The sequence below is a fragment of the Oncorhynchus gorbuscha genome, linkage group LG09, assembly GCF_021184085.1.
Source record: "Oncorhynchus gorbuscha isolate QuinsamMale2020 ecotype Even-year linkage group LG09, OgorEven_v1.0, whole genome shotgun sequence".
In the NCBI taxonomy this organism is placed as follows: Eukaryota; Metazoa; Chordata; class Actinopteri; order Salmoniformes; family Salmonidae; genus Oncorhynchus; species Oncorhynchus gorbuscha.
This window is the reverse complement of record NC_060181.1, coordinates 72,055,890-72,077,432: the sequence shown is the minus strand read 5'-3', so window position 1 is coordinate 72,077,432 and position 21,543 is coordinate 72,055,890. Positions and strand designations below refer to the sequence as shown.

The window sequence follows — 21,543 nt, the reverse complement described above, 5'->3', positions numbered from 1 at the left end:
AAGAGCTATACCTATTCCTAGTTCTATATTATTTGAATGGAGATGGCTTATTTAAGATGGTGAGGAAAGCAATTTTAAAGAATAACCAGGCATCCTCTACTGACGGGATGAGGTCAATGTCCTTCCAGGATACCCCGGCCAGGTCACTTAGAAAGGCCTGTTCGCAGAAGTGTTTTACGAAGCGTTTGACAGTGATGAGGGGTGGTCGTTTGACCGCAGACCCATTACGGATGCAGGAAAAAAATTAGGCACAGATCGCTGAGATCTTGGGTGAAAACAGCAGAGGTGTATTTGAAGGGCGAGTTGGTTAGGATGATATCTATGAGGGTGCCCATGTTTACGGATTTGGGGTTGTACCTGGTAGGTTCATTGACAATTTGTGTGAGATTGAGGGCAACTAGCTTAGATTGTAGGATGGCCGGGGTATTAAGCATGTCCTAGTTTAGGTCACCTAGCAGCACGAGCTCAGAAGATAGATGGGGGGCAATCAATTCACATATGGTGTCCAGGGCACAGCTGGGGGCAGAGGGGGGTCTATAGCAAATGGCAACGGTGAGAGACTTGTTTCTAGAAAGGTGCATTTTTAGAAGTAGAAGCTTGAATTGTTTTGGTACAGACCTGCTAGCCTGCAGAGTTCTATCTTACTATCTCTGCAGTAGATTGCAACACTGCCCCCTTTGTCAGTTCTATCTTGGTGGAAAATGTCATAGTTACGGATGGTAATTTCAGGGTTTTTGGTGGTTTTCCTAAGCCAGGATTCAAACACGGCTAAGACATCTGGGTGGGCAGAATGTGCTAAAGCAGTGAATAAAGCCAACTTAGGGAGTAGGCTTCTAATGTTAACATGCATGAAACCAAGGCTTTTACAGTTACAGAAGTCAACAAATGAGAGCACCTGTGGAGTGGGAGTGGAGCTAAGCACTGCAGGTCCTGGATTAACGTCTACATCACCAGAGGAGAAGAAGGAGAAGGGTACGGCTAAAGGCTATAAGAACTGGCCGTCTAGCACGTTCAGAAAAGAGAGCAAAGGGAGCAGGTTTCTGAGCACGATAGCATAGATTCAAGGCATAATGTACAGACAAAGGTATGGTAGGAAGGAGTACATTGGAGGTAAACCTAGGCATTGAGTGATGAAGAGAGAGATATAGTGTCTAGAGACGATTAAACCAGGTGATGTCATCGCATATGTGGTTGGTTAAGGCATATTGAGCAGTGCTATAGGCTCTACAGTGAAATAAGACCGTAATCACTAACCAGGACAGTAATGGACAAGGCATATTGATATTAGGGAGAGGCATGCGTAGCCAAGTGATCGTATGGGTCCAGTGAGTGGTTGGGCTGGCTGGGGACACAGCGATTCAGACAGTTAGCAGGCCGATGCTAGCAGTTAGCAGGCCGGGGCTAGCAAGCTAGCATAAGGGACTTAGAGGGACGTCGCGATGGGGGAAAAGTCTGTTTTTGCCTCTTGCGGTGACGTCGATAGACCAGTCGTGGAATTATTAGGGTTCCAAGTAGCAGAGGGGTCCAAGTCCAATTGGCAAAATAGGTATAGTGGTCCAAGAAACTGGCCGGTGGATCAGCTAACAGTCCAATATGCTACAGATAGCTAGCAGGCTGCGGTTAGCATAATGGGCCTTCAGGGGATGTCGCACCTGAGGGGCCTGTTGGGATCCTTGGGCAGATTATGTCGGCATTCTAGTCGTGAAGGATCGGCGGGGTTCCGGCCCCGTACCGGCACTAGAAGGGGTCCGGATATTGTAGCTGAGGAGTGGGCTTCAGGAGTGAGTAGCCCAGGAGCCCTAGCTGGGAGATGGGTCTAGCATGGGCTAGCCGTTGTTGGTGCTTGCTACGGGACGGAAACATTAGCCAGGAGTAGTCATCCCGGGTTGTGGTTAGCTGGCTGCCATGATCCAGATGAAAGGGTTCAGAGATTGCTGTAGGAATCTGGGGATACGGAGAGAAAAATAGGTCCGGTATGCTCTGGATTGAAACGCGTTGTATGAACTGTTGAGAGCTTTCCGAGCTAAAGGTTAGCTGACTGATAGCTGGTAGCTAGTTATCTAGCTAGCCTCAGGTGCACACCACATTGGGTGAGGCGGGTTGCAGGAGAGTATTTTGACGTTGAGGTTTAGGAAAAATCTTTAAAAGAATGCGAAGAAAAATATACAAAAAGATACATGGGACAAGACAAAGATGTCTGACTGCTACGCCATCTTGGAAATACATTCAACACCATGGGCCAGAAAAGGTTGAATGCATTGACCATGCTGTCAATCCAGCATGACTTCTGCCGCGTTCAAAACAACTGGAAACTCTGAACTGGGAAATCCCAAACTTCAGTGAGTTTTTTACGACTTGCCAGTTGTATTAAACAACTCAGAATTCCAAGTCGGGCCTATTTCTAGTGCTCCGACCTGAAGATCACTGACGTCATGATTCAATCTTGAAGATCACTGACGTCATGATTCAATCTTGTTTTTTCCAATTGTCTTGAAAGTGCCAGAAAAATCCAGAGAATGCCAGACTTTGATGTCAAAGTTTGATGACAACATTTGCCCACAAGGACCGTCTCGCCACCATCCTGTTCAAGTGAGCACAGCATGTATTGTATGCTGCTGCATTAATGATGCAATATGCCAGGGAGATATGTATACCGTAGCTAAGGAAGTAATACTAAGTGTAAGTTGTGTAGTAAGCTGTTAATAGCCCATGGGCCTCACCCTAATAATTAGTTCCCATTCCCCCTCATCCTTTTGCCTACTGTTTTGACTTGGTGGTGCACATGTAGCCTATAGACTGTTACATTTCTCTAAAACAATCTAATATTGTAAGAGCTTTCATTGTCTGCTTATATATGCCGTTTTTATTTATCCTACAGGTCTGACTTGGTGTACAGGGAACATACTGCAAGAACAGCCCATATTATGAATTATGTCACTGTACATTTAAAAAGTGCTGAAAAATAGTTATATTGACTACGTTCGTCCAAGCTCGCTCATTGTCTTAATCTAAGTTACGGCTTGCCTCTTATCTGCTCGTCGTCCCATTATGCCATAGTTTGTACATCTCAATTGTCAGTAGAAACCACGTTTTTTTAAGTCAGTAAATGGGGCTGAATTAACTGTTTCGCCGCCAGACAAGGCCCTGCTGTTAGCCAGGTTTTGCAATGGTAAGGATTCACTCCATGGTGCTGAAAAGAAAGCTCTGCTATTGGGACAGCTTTATGTAACAGTTTGTGGGAACTGTTTGTCACTGTTATAGTGCAATTCATTGATTGTTTAGTGTTGTGTAGTGGCTTTGCTGGCATGCGTCAAAAACAATATATATATTTTTTTTGCCCCACCAAGATTTACATGCTAAAATCCCTACTGGACCAGACTATAAAAGTTGTGCAGGTCTGGTAAAAATCAGGAAATGTCGTCTATTCTAAACTGCAGGGGTCGCAGCATCTCTCTCAGCCATGGTGGAGGGTGAAGCTGTTTGTGTGGGAGCCTGTCCTGTTTGGGACGTGGGACGGAGTCTTTACTACCTGTATGATCAACATCTTTGGTGTGGTGTTGTTCCTCCGCACTGGGTGGCTGGTGGTGAGTTTGAATTCTATTTAATTTCATTCAATACATTTATTTGACAGGGACAATGCACACCAATCAACATTTATGTAAATTTACCAGATTTGGCCAGCTAGCTAGTTTTCAACTGTAGTCCCAGGGAAGGTAGCTGTAGGCATGAGTTTGCTCACCTAGGGTTCTGCATACTGAACAGGCGGACCACAGGCTGGATCCGAACCCCCCCTTCCCCCAAAAGTGTACAATAGAACTGTCGGGCTCCAACCCCTGGTATCATATGTACTCACAGGACATGGCAAAATTTCTATCTGCCACATTTTGTAGAATTGTAGGGAATGAGCATTAAAACTGGAAAACTTTCTCTACTCCATCAAGAGGGGTGTGAACAGTTTGAACAGTTTGGGTTTGCATGGGTTGCGATTTGGGGGTTTGTTACTATGCCGATAAATGACAATATCCATTCGGACATTTGCCACCTAGGACATTTGTGTGACTGGACCTTCTGAAATAGTACTTGAGTAGTTCTGTCCTACGGTGTGCACATGTTGGTTCTATAGCCCAGCACTAAAACACCTGATTCAACTAGTCAAGGGCATAGCAATTCAATGATTTGTTGAATAGGTAGTGTTAGTGCTGGGGTGATCTAGACATACAAGGACCTGTTCCATATATTGTATGACTTTCTTTTTGTTTTTTCTCTTGATGATGTAAGGGGAACCTAGGTGTATTGCTAGGTATGCTCCTGGTATCTGTGGTGGTTATCGTTGCCCTGGTAACAGTGATGTCAGGCATCGGCGTCTGCGAGCGCTGTGGGGTCGGTAGTGGTGGAGTTTACTCCATGATCTCTACTGTCCTGGGAGGAAGAGTAGGTGGGACCGTGGGGCTCCTGTATGTTTTCGGCCAGGTGAGAAACACCATGTGTGTGTACGTACATGTTTTCATTCCCCCTTTATCCTCCTGCAACCCTTTACCTTCAGTCGACTCACCTTTTAAAACAAAGATTATACAGCTAAATAAATAAAAGAAGAATCAATATGTTTACATACAAGATCTCATGTATGTCTTCTGTGTGTGTTTTGATTTCAACAGTGTGTGGCTGGAGCCATGTATATCACAGGGTTCTCAGAGTCTATTGCTCAGCTCCTGAGCCTGCAGAGTGAGTGGGCCGTTAGAGGGATGTCTGTGGCTGTCCTGCTCGGCCTTTTGGGTATTAACCTCGCCGGGGTCAAATGGATCATCCGTCTCCAGCTGATACTACTGGCCGTGCTGGCTGTCTCAACGCTGGACTTCGTTATCGGGACGTTTTCCCACCTCGACCCAGGTGTGTACATGGCATAGCCTACAGTAGGCCTGCTGATGTGTTCTGCTTGACAAAATCTCCTGGACTGTAGTGTATAGTAAACCGACAGAAGTGTGTGTGTAGCACTGACAGAAGGGACTTTAGTGCCAGGAGTAGCACAGTGGTGGTGTGAGGAGTTGTTCTTTTTTAAGCCTAGATCAGTGGTTCTCAAACCTCTTCTTGGGGATCCCCAGACATTTCACAATTTTGTTGTAGCCCTGAACTAGCTCGCCTCATTCACCTAGTCATGGGCTTGATCATTTGTTGACTAGTTAAATCAGGTGTGCTAGTTCTGGAATAGTTCAACTACATTGGGTCTCCGAGGAGAGGTTTAAGAACCACCGGCTTAAATCATAGGTTCAATTAACAATTTTGTCCAGTAGGTGGCGGCAGCGTAGCCTAGTGGTTAGAGCGTTGGACTAGTAACCAGAAGGTTGCGAGTTCAAACCCCCGAGCTGACAAGGTACAAATCTGTCGTTCTGCCCCTGAACAGGCAGTTAACCCACTGTTCCCAGGCTGTCATTGAAAATAAGAATATGTTCTTAACTGACTTGCCTGGTTAAATAAAGGTTTAAAAAAAAGAAGAAAAAAAGGTGTCACTGTGGCATAATATAGCCTGGAGGATAACCACAAGCTTTCTCTGCACTGCATTTGCTGTGACTTCAGAGTTCGTCATTATCCATCTCTCAGCTTCGTTGCAAATGTACTGCACCTCTTACTTCATACTCGTCATATTCTTATGCAGTAGCAGTAGCATATAAACATACCTAGTTTTTCCCCTTGGTCAAATAAAATCAGAAATGTTTTTGGCTGTAGAGAACCTTATAGGCTCCCCATCACAGTTTGACATTTCAAGTGTGTGTGTGTGTGTGTGTGTGTGTGTGTGTGTGTGTGTGTGTGTGTGTGTGTGTAGTAGCTAATGAACAAAGATAATGCATACAGTAGAAAAAATGAATCTGGTGCTTGACTGAGTGACCCCAACTGACCCCAGGACACTTCAACTTTTGACAAAACTAGTGCACTGATTGGGGAAAGGGTTATCAATGTGGGGTCTGCAGAGTTACTGCAGGTGGTTTACGTTTCAGGATTATTATTGTTATACATTTTTTTTCACTTTTTTAATGAATATTACTAATAGATTAAAGTGTGTAAAACAATGTAATAATATTCATGTTCAATTTATGTTCTTAACCCTGGGCAACATGGGCTTGTGGGGCTCACAGGGATATTGGTATGAACCGTACTCCACCAAATATAAATTTTTCAAATAATATATATTTTTTACATAAATGCAGTGTAATTTAAGCTTTAAAACCGAAAAGTTTGCTCTGCCTCATGGCAAAATGCGCAAAAGTTCTGAAATGTGCTTTAAATCTCTCTGCCCCATGACAGAATTCACTCCGATGCCAAGAGGCTGGCCTTGTAAATGGTATCGGCAGACATCATAGTAAAACTCCTTGTAGACTATTTTTATTTGTGTTCTGATAACGAGGGGGTTCCTGATATATTTGCAATCACAAAAGGTGTCGCTGGACCCAAGAAGTTTGAGAACTCCTGTATAAGAGAATAGGGTCCATTTGGGATGAAAATACACAGTATTCCAGTAGGAGCCTGGTGTTTCTCCTTTCTTTTTCTCAACAAACCACAAAGAAGACTACGTAAATGGTGGTGGTGGTTGTGGTGGTGATGGGAGTTGGTTTAGTTCAGTAAGCTGAAACCTTAAACCTTACCCCAGACTTTTGCACACCATGTCTCTCCTTTCCAGTCCAAACTTCTCATCTGTAAAGTCTCAGTCAGAACCCAGAGCCCAGGTCTGGATTTCAAATGGCTACCTATTCCCTGCATAGTGCAGTACATTTGACCAGAGACCTATGGGAGTAGGGTGACATTTGGGACCCAACCCAGAGCTGCCATAGGGATCACATCTTGTAGTTATGGCCTAGGGAAACTGATGCCCAGCTCTTTCCTAATAAGTTGCTGCTATGTTTTGAGGTGATCTCAGGCTTTGGCAGGGAGCCACCCTGTCCTCCAGTCTAGGAGAATAGGACTGCGTCTGAAATGGCAACCTATTTCATAAATAGTACACTACTTTTGACCAGGACCATTTGAGCTCTGGTCAAAAGTTGTGCACTCTATAGTGGATAGGGAGCTATTTTGGATACACCCTTGGTTGGAGGATGTACGGCCTGGTTTGGCTGGGAGGTGCTAGTTTATAGTTTGATAACACTTCAGATCAGACTATCAGACTGGTGATATCAGTAGAAGGTCAGCTAGGCTGGTCGACATAGGGTCAAGGTGGTCTCAATGGTTAATGCTGTCTTTTATGGCAAGATATATGTGTTTCTGGTCATGGATGAAGTAGATGAAATTCTGAAACTGAAGTGTCAAATACAGCAGGTTTCAAGAATGACACATTTTCTCATTTAGATGGGTTGTCTATGTTACGGAAATGTTGTAGTAAAGGATTGGTTACTGCTTATTACACTAACAGCCAGATGATTGCAGTTTTCTTTACCTCATCTACCTGCCTTTATAGTGCCTTACTGACTGTGACTACTCTTAACATCAAACAGCTAAGGCAGTATAGAGGTCTGAGAGGTAAAGGAATGATTAACAGTTTCTTGTGGGAGAATCCAGAAGCTCTATGCCACTCTCAGTAGTGCCATATCTTTGTAATAAAATATAAATCCATTTGAAAACTCTTCTAAGTCGCTAACAGTTCTGCCTCGTTATCCTGATACTGACCTGTGCTCTGTGTGGGAAAACTCATTATTTGAGTCAAATGGGAATGCATCTAACCCTTTAAAAGAGAGAACACATTTTGATTTGTGAAGTAATCTTAACCTCCTTCCCCTGTTCATGTAACTGTTTAATGATGCAGTCTGACAAGTCATTCCTGGCTGCAGTAGCGTGGTCTGACTCCCGGGTAGAAAAAATCCAGAAGTTTCAGTAGTGTGTACCCTGGACGATAAAGTCATCTTCACAACTAATATAATTATTATCCTCACATTATAGAGTCTGTGAATCATGCATGTGTTCATTTATATAAGCAGGGGAATTTAAGGGTATAACCAAAGGTGTTGTCACTTCATCACAAAACACCATCTGCCCCTCTCTCTCCTCTCTCTTCTCCCCCCCCTTCACTTGTCCCTCCTGATCTTCATTTGAACTCTTTTCCAGATTGAACAGACAGGAAGTTCCATAATGTGTTTCGTGGTAGGGTGTTAACCGGGCTCACCCACATTTTTGGACAATGAGAAAGAGAAAAGGCCGGAACCCAAATTTGAGTGAGCTGCTCTTGAGACCAAGCACCAAGTCACCACTTCCTGTGATATTATGAAGGGTCCTCCAATCAGAAGATCAGGGGCTCTTCCCAATGAATAGTGTCCTGGTTGTGGGTCATATCCAACTAAATAAATAGAAAGGTGAATTATAGGACCTTTATGGTCATGACAACATTCTCCAGTCAGCACACATGCATGCTTTTTTAAAATGGATTTGTTTTACCTTTGGTCAGTGTGTGAATGAGAGGAGTTGTGTCGGGTGAAGTTGGGGTGTGTTAACACCATGATGTTATATAAGGGTTGTGCTCGTGGACACCGGGGGTGTGTCCCAAATGGCACCCTATTCCCTATATGGTGCACTACTTTTGACAAGAACCCTATGGGGTATAGGGAATAAAGTGCTGTTTGGGAGACAACCTGTCTGGGCCTGTCTGTTCCGTTGTACCACAGTTAACATTATCATTGTTTGGATAGAGATAGGTCTCAATTGGTTATGCAATGTACAGCAATTTGGCGAGTATTGTTTTGTTTTAAAATCTGACCTTGTTATTATAGTTGCCAAAAGCGAGGTCGGTGTTGGCTCGTTCTGTGGTGTTGCTGCAGTGTTAGAATGAGAGAACATGAGGTGCCTCTCTCGCTTTCTCTCTTTCTTACTCTCTCTTTCTCTCAATTCAATTTTTAAAGTTAAGGGCTTTTTTTGGCATGGTAAACATACATGTTAACATTGCCAAAGCAAGTGAAGTAGATAATAAACAAACGTTAAATAAACAATAAAAATGAACAGTAAACATTACACCCAATAGATTATTCTAGGTTAATTCCCAGATCCATGCATACAATACAAGACACTGTGATAACCACTGCCGCACCACACAGTCAATTCCCCATCAGATACAGAGGCTTCATACTCTGGAATTCCTATCTTCACATTGCCAAAACATCATCATCCTTCAATAACTTCAAACATAGACTAGAGGTCACCCTGGTGAACCAAACTACCCAGTAGTCTCCTCCATGTAGCCTAACTCTCACATGTACACACACACACACACACACACACACACACACACACACACACACACACACACACACACACACACACATAATCAAACATGTTTTTGTTCTTGTATATTGAGTATACTGTGCCTTGCAAAAATATTCATCCCCCTTGGCATTTTTCCTATTTTGTTGAATTACAACCTGTAATTGAAATGGATTTTTATTTTTTTATTATGGACATACACAAAATAGTCCAAATTGGTGAAGTGAAATGAAAAAATTATCTTGTTTCAAAAAATTCTAAAAAATAAAAAACTGAAAAGTGGTGTGCATATGTTTTCACCCCCTTTTCTATGAATCCCCTAAATAAGATCTCTTTCAAGTCACATAATTAGTTAAATAAAGTCCACCTGTGGGTAATCTGTGTCACATGATTTCAGTATATACACACCTGTTCTGAAAGGCCCCAGAGGCTGCAACACCACTAAGCAAGGGGCACCACCAAGCAAGCGGCACCATGAAAACCAAGGAGCTCTCCAAACAGGTCAGGGATAAAGTTGTGGAGAGAGGGCCGCCCACCAAAACTCAGACCAGGCAAGGAGGGCATTAATCAGAGAGGCAACAAAGAGACCAAATATAACCCTGAAGGAGCTGCAAAGCTCCACAGCAGAGATTGGAGTATCTGTTCATGGGACCACTTTAAGCCGTACACTCAACAGAGCCATTGCTTAAAGCCATTGCTTAAAGAAAAAAATAAGCAATCACATTTGGTGTTTGCCAAAACATATGTGGGAGACTCCCCAAACATATGAAAGATGGTACTCTGGTCAGATGAGACTAAAAATGTAGCTTTTTGGCCATCAAGGAAAACGCTATTTCTGGTGCAAACCCAACACCTCTCATCACCCCGAGAACACTATCCTATTTTTTTTATCAGCAGGGACTGAGAAACTTCTCAGAATTGAAGGAATGATGGATGGTGCTAAATACAGGGAAATTCTTGAGGGAAACCTGTTTTCTTCCAGAGGCACAGAGGTTCACCTTCCAGCAGGACAATGACCCTAAGCATACTGCTAAAGCAACAATCGAGTGGTTTAAGGGGAAATGGCCTAGTCATAGCCCAGACCTCAATCCAATTGAGAATCTGTGGTATGACTTAAAGATTGCTGTACAGCAGCGGAACCCATCCAACTTGAAGAAGCTGGAGCAGTTTTGCCTTGAAGAATGGGCAGAAATCCCAGTGGCTAGATGTGCCAAGCTTATAGAGACATACCCCAAGAGACTTGCAGCTGCAAAAGGTGTTTCTACAAAGTATTGACTTTGGGGGGGTGAATAGTTATGTATGCTCAAGTTTTCAGTTTTTTTTGTCTTATTTCTTATTTGTTTCACAAGAAAAATATGTTGCATCTTCAAAGTGGTTGGCATGTTGTGTAAATCAAATGATAAAAACCCCCCAAAAATCTATTTTAATTCCAGGTTGTAAGGAAACAAAATAGAAAAAATGCCAAGGGGGTGAATACTTTCGCAAGCCACTGTATAATATACATTTATAATTAGTATGCTCTGTTTAACTGATTTGAAAACTTTTTTTTGGTACTTATTTGTATATTGGGTTTTGTGGTGGTTTTCATATAGGCCCTTTTAGGTTTCCAACCTCATCGGCACACAGTTTTTACCAGTAAAAAAAAAATCTGTGCCATTTTTTTCTTTCACTCTTTCTTTTATGCGAATAAATGAAACTAAGCTCCTCTCGCTCTCTTTCTCTTTTTTTCCTCTTGGACTTGGAACCAGCAGGGCTTTTGAAAAGGGTGGATAAACAAATTCTTTCCCATCGTAATATAACCATGAGGGAAATGCTTGATGTTCTTACATAGGCGGGTCTTTCAGATTTGACCATCTGGATTAAACCTTTAAACCCCACCAGAACATGGCTCTGTCCCAAATGGAACCCAATTCCCTATATAGTGCACTACTTTTGACCCTATGGGCCCTGTTCAAAGGCAGTGCACTATATATGGAATTTGGTGCTATTTGGGATGCAGACTTACAGTACCTCAACCTCTGGAGGAACCACATGAACCATTACAAAGACTGCAGGAATAGTTTCTTGCAGTGGAATAACTTGATTCATACAAGCTTTTATTCATGGTCATTGAATACATTTCTTTTATATTTTCCTGTTTTCTTAATTGCTTGTAGGCTATTGTTTGTGTAGGCTTACCATTTACTCCACAGTTGCTTATATAGCTGTACTGCTTTCTGTCCTCCCTGCATATCATGACCAACTATGTGCACTGATATTTAAACCATCCATACTCCACATGCCCCATGTTAAATTTCATAACGAGGTGTGAACAAACCAGTCATGTCCATCCGACTGTATAGCAGAACAATTTTCTCTGTGCTTTTCGTGCAAATGTTTGTCGGGTGCCTGTGTAAGGGTTGTTGTCTGTGAGTGATCACGCCCAGTCTATTTCTCTCTATCAAAACCACAGTGCTGTTACAGCTAGCCTGCTACCTCTGTTTAACTTGGCCAGTGTTACTGTAAACTAGTTCCTGGTCCCCTGATTACACGCATCTAGGCGGGGGGATTATGGTTCCTCTCCTGGACAGTTACATAAGGTGCTGGGTTAAGGTCAAGTTTGTAATGGTCTGAGGTTGTGTGTCAGGATCAGAGCAGACACTTCTGTCTCGATCTGGGGGGGTTAGGGTTAGTCTGGTTCCCGAGTCCAGCCCTGGTTTTACAGAACACTGGAAAAAAGACGAGGGTCACTCTCTCTATTACTCTCTCTAGTACTCTCTCACACTCTATTAGATTGCAGAATTAGGTTGCTGTTAAACAGTCAATTTGTTTTTCATCCTTCCAACTAAATATCCCAATATAATATCCCATGTCAGAAAAGTGTTGGGAAATGCGACGTAAAGAGGAGCGCTAAGTGAGCAGGAGTGAAGTCACTGTCCACATAAGAAAGTTGAGACCCACATCATACCGGCACTCTGAATAAAGCCAACTTATCATCTGATCATATCCTGTGATTTCTTTGTTCTGTATCAGCTGAAAATATTTTTACTTATACAGCTCACAGGCTTTTAGCATAGCCCTTTTTACACTCCTGGCTTACCACTACTAGCTAACCACTAGCAGCCTTGAAACACATGACTTATTTACAGTTCAGCACATCAGCAGTTCTTGTACTGTTGCACAGAATCAAGATAAACCTTTACCATCATAGTAGACATTGAACGTCTATGCTGGCTAGAACGCTGTTGTTGACCGACGGCAGCTATAGCTAGTCACATGGTAACCTGAGTGCTACTACAAGCAGCAGTAAATCCAAGGATAATGGCTAACACAAACATTGGCTAGCATGATATCCTGAAAGTTATATTGGCCAATAAAGATCAGGCAGTTCAGCAAAACACTCTTGACATTCTCTCAACCAGCTTCATGAGGTAGCCACCTGGAATGCATTTCAATTAACAGGTGTGCCTTGTTAGAAGTTAATTTGTGGAATTTCTTTTCTTTTTAATGTGTTTGAGCCAATTAGTTGTGTTGGGACAAGGGAGCGGTGGTATACAGAAGACAGCCCTATTTGGTAAAATACCAAGTCCATATTACGGAAAGAACAGCTCAGATAAGCAAAGAGAAATGACAGTCCATCATTACTTTAAGACATGAAGGTCAGTAAATCTGGAAAATTTGAAGAACTTTGAAAGATTCTTCAAGTGCAGTTGCAAAACCCATGGTCGAATTTTTGCAAAGAAACACCAATATAGGACACCAATAAGAAAAAGAGACTTGCTTGTGCCAAGAAACATGAGCAAAGGACATTAGACCGGTGGATTTTAGATTTTTGGTTCCAACCGCCGTGTCTCTGTGAGACCCAGAGTAGATGAACGGATGATCTCCGCATGTGTGATTCCCACCGTGAAGCATGGCGGAGGACACTCTCAGTGATGTATTTAGAATTCAAGGCACAATTAACCAGCATGGGTACCACAGCATTCTGCAGCGATACGCCATCCCATCTTGTTTGTGCTTAGTCCCACTATCATTTGTTTTTCAACAGGACAATGACACAAAACACACCTCCAGGCTGTGTAAGGGATATTTGACCAGGAAGGAGAGTGATGGAGTGCTGCATCAGATGACTTGTCCTCCACAATCATCCCAACCTCAACCCAATTGAGATTTTGGGATTAGTTGGACTGCAGAGTGAAGTAAAAGCAGACACCAAGTGCTCAGCATATGTGGGAAAAGCATTCCTCAAACTTTTTGAGAGAATGCCAAGAGTGTGCAAAGCTGTCATCAGGGCAAAGGGTTGCGACTTTTGAAGAATCTCAAAATATTAAATTTGTTTAACACTTTTTTTGCTTACTACATGATTCCATGTGTTATTTCATTGTTTTGATATCTTCACTATTATTCTACAATGTAGAAAATATTGAAAATAAAGAAAAATGAGTAGGTGTCTTAACTGTTAACTGGTACTGTACCTTTTTAATAAATATCTTCTTTTACATTTAATCCAATTGGTATTTAGCTTATTCCAATCCCAAACACCATGCTAGTTCTGTGTGAGTGGGCCAGTTTGTTTTGCATGGCTATCTTAGTGTTTTTTAAAATCATCTGCTCGCGACATAACATGACAACTCTTTGGGCACTTTAGTACCTACTTACCCGATTCACTTCCATCAACGAAGCCACCTGCCGTTGTGCTGTAGTAACACCGGTGAGGTCAGTGGACTTGGAGACTTCATTGACTGTGACCACATGACCATTTGTTTCCCTTAGCTTCATGGTGAATCTACTCTTCCACTATTGGTGGCCATTGTAATCTTTTTTGACCAAGTGAGCCCTGCCTGTGACTTAAGAACCAGGCAGGGGTTCCCCTGACCCAGTCTGCCCACCTCATCCTCACTAAGCGGCCCCACTTTCTTCCCATGTTCTCGCATTTCAGGCCAAACATGCATGCCGATAAACAGTGGTTGTAGTGCACTGCCGCCACGACCAGGTCGTTCCCATCTTGACGTCAAAACCGAACTGTATTGTTGGTATATTGCGAAAATGGAAGTGTATAATTATAGTTTTTTAATAAACTTTTGTATAAGGTCCATTTTAATTGTAATATCATCAATCTATGTAGTTAGAATTGTGGAAATATATTGTGCAACCTGCCCTTTAAAGCCTGCAGTAAGGATGTATAACCTGTTATGAGCATGTATGAGCCTTAATAATAATCAGCAGGCTTTCCGTAAAATGCTACCAGAAGTTATGGACTCAATCAGGGAATTGGACAGGAGTTAAAATGCCTAAGAGCATTATGAAAACTTAATGAATGTAAAGATCAGAATGTCCACACACAAGATACTTAACTTTCTGCTGAATCTCTGTTAAACCTTGGCCTTGGTGGATGTTTTGTTGTTTCAGAGCATGGCTTCGTAGGGTACTCTGAGGAGCTGCTACGTAAGAACACTCTACCAGACTACACCACAGGAGAAGGATTCTTCACTGTGTTTGGAGTGTTCTTCCCCGCTGCTACAGGTGAACTACTATAACCATGTTTACAGCTGCTTACGTGTTTACATTTTGGTCATTTAGCAGACACTCTTATCCAGTGACTTAGTATAAAGTCACTCTGGATAAGAGTGTCTGCATTCAACTAAGATAAGTTACAAAATCACATATCACAGTCATTGCACAGTCCCTGCTCTAGGTCTAACGACTGTTGATTGACTCTCACATTCTAGTGGTTCAAAGGCCTGACTATGAACAATGCTTTAAATTCACAATCTCTAAGGTGTCTGGCTGTTCAATGGTCATTAACAATGCCCCTTTTCGAGCCATTGCCTTCATGGCTAGAAAGCTTCCACAATGACAATTTGTATACATGTGATTATAATAGTTATAATTATATAGTCCTGTCCCTGGTGCGTAGGTGTGATGGCAGGCTTCAACATGAGCTCAGATCTGCAGAGACCGGAACACAACATCCCTGTGGGAACACTGGCTGCCGTCTGTACCTCGTACGTGTCTGTTGTTACTACCAACACTTATGACATTGAGGTGTTCCAGACTTCCTCTGCTTTTTTTTGCTGGGGATTTGAAAACATTACACAAAAACATTATATGTATAAAACATTATACAATTTGATCTTTATTCCCACCCCAATCCCAACATGCCATGAAATGTTTAGGATCTTGTGACATCATTTCCTATTTATAGTGCGATGTGTGATCTTCCATCTAACTGATGAAAAACTGGTGGTGGTATTGTTGACCACTACAGATGGTTCCTGTATCTGGTCTTTGTGTTCCTGCTGGGAGCCATCTGCACCAGAGAGGCACTGCACTTCGACTTCTTAATAGCAGAAAAGGTAAACTCTCTCTGTCCATCCTCATTGTGACCATAGTGATTATTTCCTTTTGAAGGGCACACTCTCTTTCCTATTGATGATCAAGTTCAGAAGTATTCATATCCAACGTAGTTCATACTTCCTACACATTCTTCAACATTTTGAACATGTACACAGACACAGTCTACACAAGAATTGTCTGTGTGTTCCCGTATATCCTAACTGTGTGACAGGCACAGTGGGAATCTGCTATTATATGTGTGATGAAGTAGCCTGATCACATATCTGTTTATGCTGTCTTGCTAACTTCTATGCTAATTATTGTCATTGGATAGCACACAGACCTGAGACCAGGCTAGTGATGAAGATGGTGATGAGGATGATAAATTGTTTAATCTCAGTGGTCCCAGTGGGCCTCTTTCTAGAGTGACAACAGTATGTTCTCTGAATCTCATTTGTACAGCTGAGTATAACAGAAATTTGAGAAAAGCTCTGCTGCTGACCCCCCCCACCTCCCAACGCCACACACGTACTCACACACAGAATGACAGAGATTACAGAAATGAGAGAAACATTGTACTGCCGAGGTCAATACCCTCCCACCCCCACACTCTCCCCAGCCACAGCTGTCCCTACACCAGCGAGTAGGGAGAGGTGCTGGGAGGGTGTGGGCGCTTGGGGGTTAGAGTTGATGCACTGTAAAGGGGGTGCAGCTCAGCTGTCTGTGGTGAGGGTGTGGGGTTGGATTAGTGGGTGGTGGTCTAGGGGGGATTGAGAGGAATGGGCTAACTGTTGCATATGTGTACACGTTATCTACAGCATATGGTACAGCAGAAATACTATGGAGCTCAGCAAAAAATATACAGCACACACGTTTTGTACACCAAGTTCTTTGCAAACAGATTTATTTGTGATTTAAAAAACTGTTTACTCATGGTAACACTTTATTTAAAGCCTGCAGGTAAATCAAATTGTATTGGTCACATACATATTTAGCAGATGTTGTAGCAAAATGCTTGTACGAAGTTGCTTAGGAGCTCGAAGAAGAACTGCCATATCTGTTGGCGCCATCTTTTAACTAGTAAAGTGCTACCAAATGTGTATAGGAAATTGTTCTAATTGCAAAAATGCCTACATTATGTCCTCGTTTTTTCCCTGCTTCTAACCTATTTTCATAAGGGCTAAGTTGAGAAGTTAGCTGGGTGTAGTCATCATGGGGCCTCTTTTCATAAGGGCTAAGTTGAGAAGTTAGCTGGGTGTAGTCATCATGGGGCCTCTTTTCATAAGGGCTAAGTTGAGAAGTTAGCTGGGTGTAGACATCATGGGGCCTCTTTTCATAAGGGCTAAGTTGAGAAGTTAGCTGGGTGTAGTCATCATGGGGCCTCTTTTCACAAGGGCTAAGTTGAGAAGTTAGCTGGGTGTAGTCATCATGGGGCCTCTTTTCTTCCTCTTTTTGTTTTGTTCCAACTTCCCAGGTCTCCTTGGTGGGTTTCTTGTTTCTCCTGGGCCTCTACATCTCCTCGCTGGCCTCCTGCATGGGCGGTCTGTACGGGGCACCCAGGATCCTCCAGGTCATCGCCCAGGAGAGGGTCATCCCAGCCCTCGCCTTCCTAGCACAAGGGGTGGGTTTGCCTGGCAGGATGGATGGATGGATGATCCATGAATCTAAAATGAAGAGAAATGGATCAGGGGCTCTATGTATTAAGCATCTCAGAGTAGGAGTGCTGATCTTGTATTTTTGATCACAATTAATAAGGTGACATAGATTGGGTGGACTTGATCCTAGATCATCACTCCTACTCTTAGACTGTTGACTGTACAGATCCTGATAATATTTCTCAGGTGAACAGTGCCACAGGACTAACCTAAGCCAAAAAACACATTGTGCTGCTATAAACAGTTTGTCACATAACTTGAACTGACATGTTTCTCCCTTGGCTAAATCAGAAACATCAAACACAATATAGTCTCCAGTGGGTGGGGGGGGGGTGATACCGGTACAATGGGTGGGTTCCATGGGAAACTGAGAAAAGGGCCTGATTTTAGAGTGGTCAATTGAGTAAACTAACCTCACAGAGAGAAAGAGAACAGATTGAGCATCCCAAATGTCACCACATTTCCTGTATAGTTCACTACTTTTGACCAGAGCCCTTTAGGTTCTGGTTAAAAGTAGTGCACTATATAGAGAATAGGGTGTCATTTGAGATGCTGCCTGAGTGTAGCCTAACAGTTGGTCGTGGCTTATGAAACACAGAACACTAATCCCCCTTCCTTTCCTCGGCCCCCACGCCCCTCAGTACTGCCTGGCCTGTGCTGTGTGTGTTCGTGTCCACTGGAGCCAGGCCCTAGACATCTTGCCCTGAATCAAAGCCTCAGAACAAACCCAGGAAGGGAGACGGACGGGGCTGTCCCAGATTGGCCTGGAACACTGGGAGGGAGGGAGGGAGGGAGAGAGGGAGGGAGGGAGAGAGGGAGGGAGGGAGGGGAGAGGGAGAGAGGGAGAACCAGTGGTGGTTCAGGCAGCATGGTTGTAGTTCTAGTCAGAGCAGGCTGAGTCTGAGACCACAGCAACTTTTTTAAACAACCGGTTTGGCTCTTTTAATTGAAATTAGAGCTTCTCAACAGACCATAGCATATCTTCCTCTATCTCCCCCTCTATCTCTTTCCTTGTCCTCTCTGTCTGTCTTCAACAGAAAGGTCCTAATAAGACTCCGGTGGCGGCCATAGTCTTGACTAGCCTGCTGACCATGGCTTTCATCTTCATCGGACAGGTCAACATCCTAGCCCCCATCGTCACCATCAACTTCATGCTCACCTACAGCTTCATTGACTACTCCTACTTCAGGTGTGTGTGTGTGTGCATTGGGCAATGCATGTGTGCTGGAACCAGACTCTAGTATCTTGAATCAAAGCTGACTTTGACTACTCTTACTTCAGCGTTGCGATGACCTATAACCTCCAGCCCAGAGAGAAGAGGGTTGGTCCTGCCAAGAGGCCTGGGACTGGAGCCTCATCCTTCACAAACCATACATCCAAGCCCCTCATGACCACCACCCACCAGGTTTTTTTTCATAAGTCAATACATATTTCTAAATTCTGTTAAATGTTGAGTTCAGTCGTTTAAGTTCAATCAAGGGTAAAAGGGTAAATCAAGTGTCAATCAAGTGTCAATCAAAATTGATGCAAGAAAAGGCAAAAACAAAAAAACGAATATTCAGGTCAATACAATACATCACAAAACAATACTTTTTCCCCCACAACCCACCAGGGTTATGGTACAGAGGGGGATGTTGCGAGCCCAGGGAAGGGGACTCTGTTAGAGTTTACTAGGGATATGGACCAGATCTTTCCCCTGCCCAATGGTGGTGAACAGGAGGAGCCAGAAAAGGACAAGGCCACAGAGGTCTCCATGCCAGGCCTGAGAGGCAGGATCAGGAGGGTGAAAGCCCCTGCCAAGAAGACTCTGATGGACAGCTTTGGGCTAGACCTTAACAGCAATGCCTTCCCTAGTGAGGGAGATGGAGGGGTTGATCCGGCTCCCCCAGGTCTAGGAGAGTGTATCTTCCCCCAGGAAAGACCTGGAGAGCCCAGCCCAGACCCGGAGGAAGTGATACAGGACAAGACCCTTCTTCCCGTTTGTAACCCCATAGAGCTTGACCCTCCAGGGTCACAGAGAGAAAACACTGGTGAGGAATACTTTGACTTAGAATTTTTGTTCACTGTTGACATTTGTTAGTGGCACCATTGGGCACATGGTGCACAGCTCTTATTCAGTCAACTTCATCACTCCCTGTGTGTGGGCATGCAGGAGTGTGTGTGTCGGCAATTTACGACATTCTCCACCTAATTTGCAACCATTTACCCCTTCATGCAGTACACTGTTTACATTGTGATGTAATAGTGAAATAGGTTATTGAATGTCTGGATTGTGTCTACCTTTCTGTTATAATGCATGTTGTTTATACTTCATTCATTTCTGTACATATGATGGCAGGTTCTGACTGTAAACCAGACTACCAGGGATCAGAAATCAAACCGATGCCTGATTCCTTCTATGCCAAATTCTGCAACCACTGGATTGCACTGATTGGTGTAAGTAAGCCAGTAAAACATGCAGTAAAACATTTCTGCCTGATTGTAGCTAAATGTATCTTCTTGATTACTTCCGTTTTCCCCCTGTGCAGGCATTATGTTCCATCCTGATCATGTTTGTCATTCAGTGGGTCTACGCCTTGGCCAATATAATAGTCGCCTTGGTCCTCTTCCTCTACATTGGAAAAGCAAGCCCTGGACTTCCAATCGGTGACTATCCATCCATGTCAACAACTGTCACATTCACACATCTCTGTGCATTTCTAATACAAGAAAGTACGTGCCAGTCACTGCTGAAGCCTTCGGTTACAGTCTCTCAGCCACACAGCTGTTCAGCGGGATAGTTAGAATACCCGAGTTGGAGGATTCTGCAACTCTGTGATATACAATCTCCCCTCAAGAATGTGACAGAGACATAACGTAGATCACACATGCACACCACACATGTCGTAGTTAAATGGTTTTCATATTTTACAGGTCACACGAATATCTCCTACTGTATGTCAGAGGAATATATTTTTATTCTGGAGTGGCAAGCTTTAGCTTATTGAATACATTGAACTTAGATGTTTTGTTTTTGAATATCAGCTAGTAATTGATGGTTTATAATATCAGCTAGTAATTGATGTATCATATTTATTACAATGTTTTTGTGTGTGTGTGTGTGTGTGTGTATTTACAGGAGTGGCATCTCGTTTCAGCTTTTTCAGATGGATTAGGACAACCCTGAGCAACCTAGGAAGGTATACAGCATCATATAAACTTGTATAAAATGAACATCATTCGTTATGTATTTAGCTTTCTAGTTTGATGTTCAGCGATGTCTTTAAAGGCAGACACAGTGAAAGGACGTTGCCTAGAGCTGCACCGTAGGTATTGAGGTGAGCGAGATGCAGGACTTGGCTCTCACAGTCACAAAATAGTGTCTGAGCATGTGCACAAGTTCTCCTCACGCTTTTCACAACATGGTAGGTACGGAACCAAAACGGCGAACAACTTGAGCCTCACGCTTCAACGCTCTTAGTTGTATTGAAAATTAACCCACTATGCTGTTTACTTTATGTATCGACGTCATATCGATGAGTACCTTTAAGACCAAATATGTAGCTAATTGCTATATACAGTATAATCATTAAATATAGTAGACAGAAGCAGTGAAATCATCGTCTTGGTAAACAAGTTCGGGAAATGTTCAGGAACTCATGAGACTGATTTAAGAGGAGACCGGGATTGAACTCCGGTCTCTGGGGAGGCATACATGTACCTAGACCCCCAGACCATGGAGCCTGCACATTCTATTCTAACTATTCTAATGTCCTTTCCTTCAGGGGTGAGCTTCCTCGGGACCAGATTATCGTGACACCCTCTCTGTCAGGAGTCGGCATGGAAACTAGGCAGCTGACAGAGGAAAACCTGGACTTTGCCTCTCGGGACCGCTACCACCAGTCTTCCTTTATCGAACCAGACAGGATGGCGCACCTACAACTTAACTAATCACCACAACTCTGGATGGCTGGTCCCATCACAGACCATAGTAGCCTGGTCCAATATTTGTTTGGGCTGTCTTGCCAACTTGTTACAATGACCATAGGAGTTAGCAAAACAGCACAAAATGATCTGGGACCAGGCTGAAGTAATGTCTCATTCTATAATTTATAGACCGATTATAAACTGTCAAGATGAAATCAGTAGTTCTACTCTATGACATCTGGATTTGTACAGTTCTCTGTGACTGTAGCAATGCATTACATGTTTTAGCAATGCATTCCTCTCAATGATGTGCTCAAATGGTTTTTCTCTATTTATTGTGTCCATTATCATTGAATATATAAACAATACATGTTATTTTCTTCCAATCTATGTTTGACCTCTGATTAAAATGTCTGGCTCCATCTGCTTGTATGTC

The 21,543-nt window shown here is 43.1% G+C and overlaps 1 protein-coding gene across 2 annotated transcripts in view; it reads left to right on the top strand.

The window, feature by feature from the left end:
* Positions 1-21,529, top strand: part of slc12a8 (solute carrier family 12 member 8) — a 29,256-nt gene extending 7,727 nt beyond the window's left edge. For both annotated transcript variants that reach the window (XM_046363327.1, XM_046363326.1), the window contains exons 3-16: positions 3,438-3,584; positions 4,279-4,470; positions 4,656-4,887; positions 14,620-14,733; positions 15,128-15,215; positions 15,479-15,566; positions 17,021-17,167; positions 18,239-18,390; positions 18,483-18,606; positions 18,814-19,231; positions 19,540-19,637; positions 19,730-19,847; positions 20,320-20,380; positions 20,966-21,529. In XM_046363327.1, coding sequence (XP_046219283.1) covers positions 3,534-3,584; positions 4,279-4,470; positions 4,656-4,887; positions 14,620-14,733; positions 15,128-15,215; positions 15,479-15,566; positions 17,021-17,167; positions 18,239-18,390; positions 18,483-18,606; positions 18,814-19,231; positions 19,540-19,637; positions 19,730-19,847; positions 20,320-20,380; positions 20,966-21,131 — 2,049 coding nt within the window. In that variant the 5' untranslated portion in view covers positions 3,438-3,533 and the 3' untranslated portion in view covers positions 21,132-21,529. The remainder of the gene's footprint in view (positions 1-3,437; positions 3,585-4,278; positions 4,471-4,655; positions 4,888-14,619; positions 14,734-15,127; positions 15,216-15,478; positions 15,567-17,020; positions 17,168-18,238; positions 18,391-18,482; positions 18,607-18,813; positions 19,232-19,539; positions 19,638-19,729; positions 19,848-20,319; positions 20,381-20,965) is intronic.
* Positions 21,530-21,543: the final 14 nt, after the last annotated feature.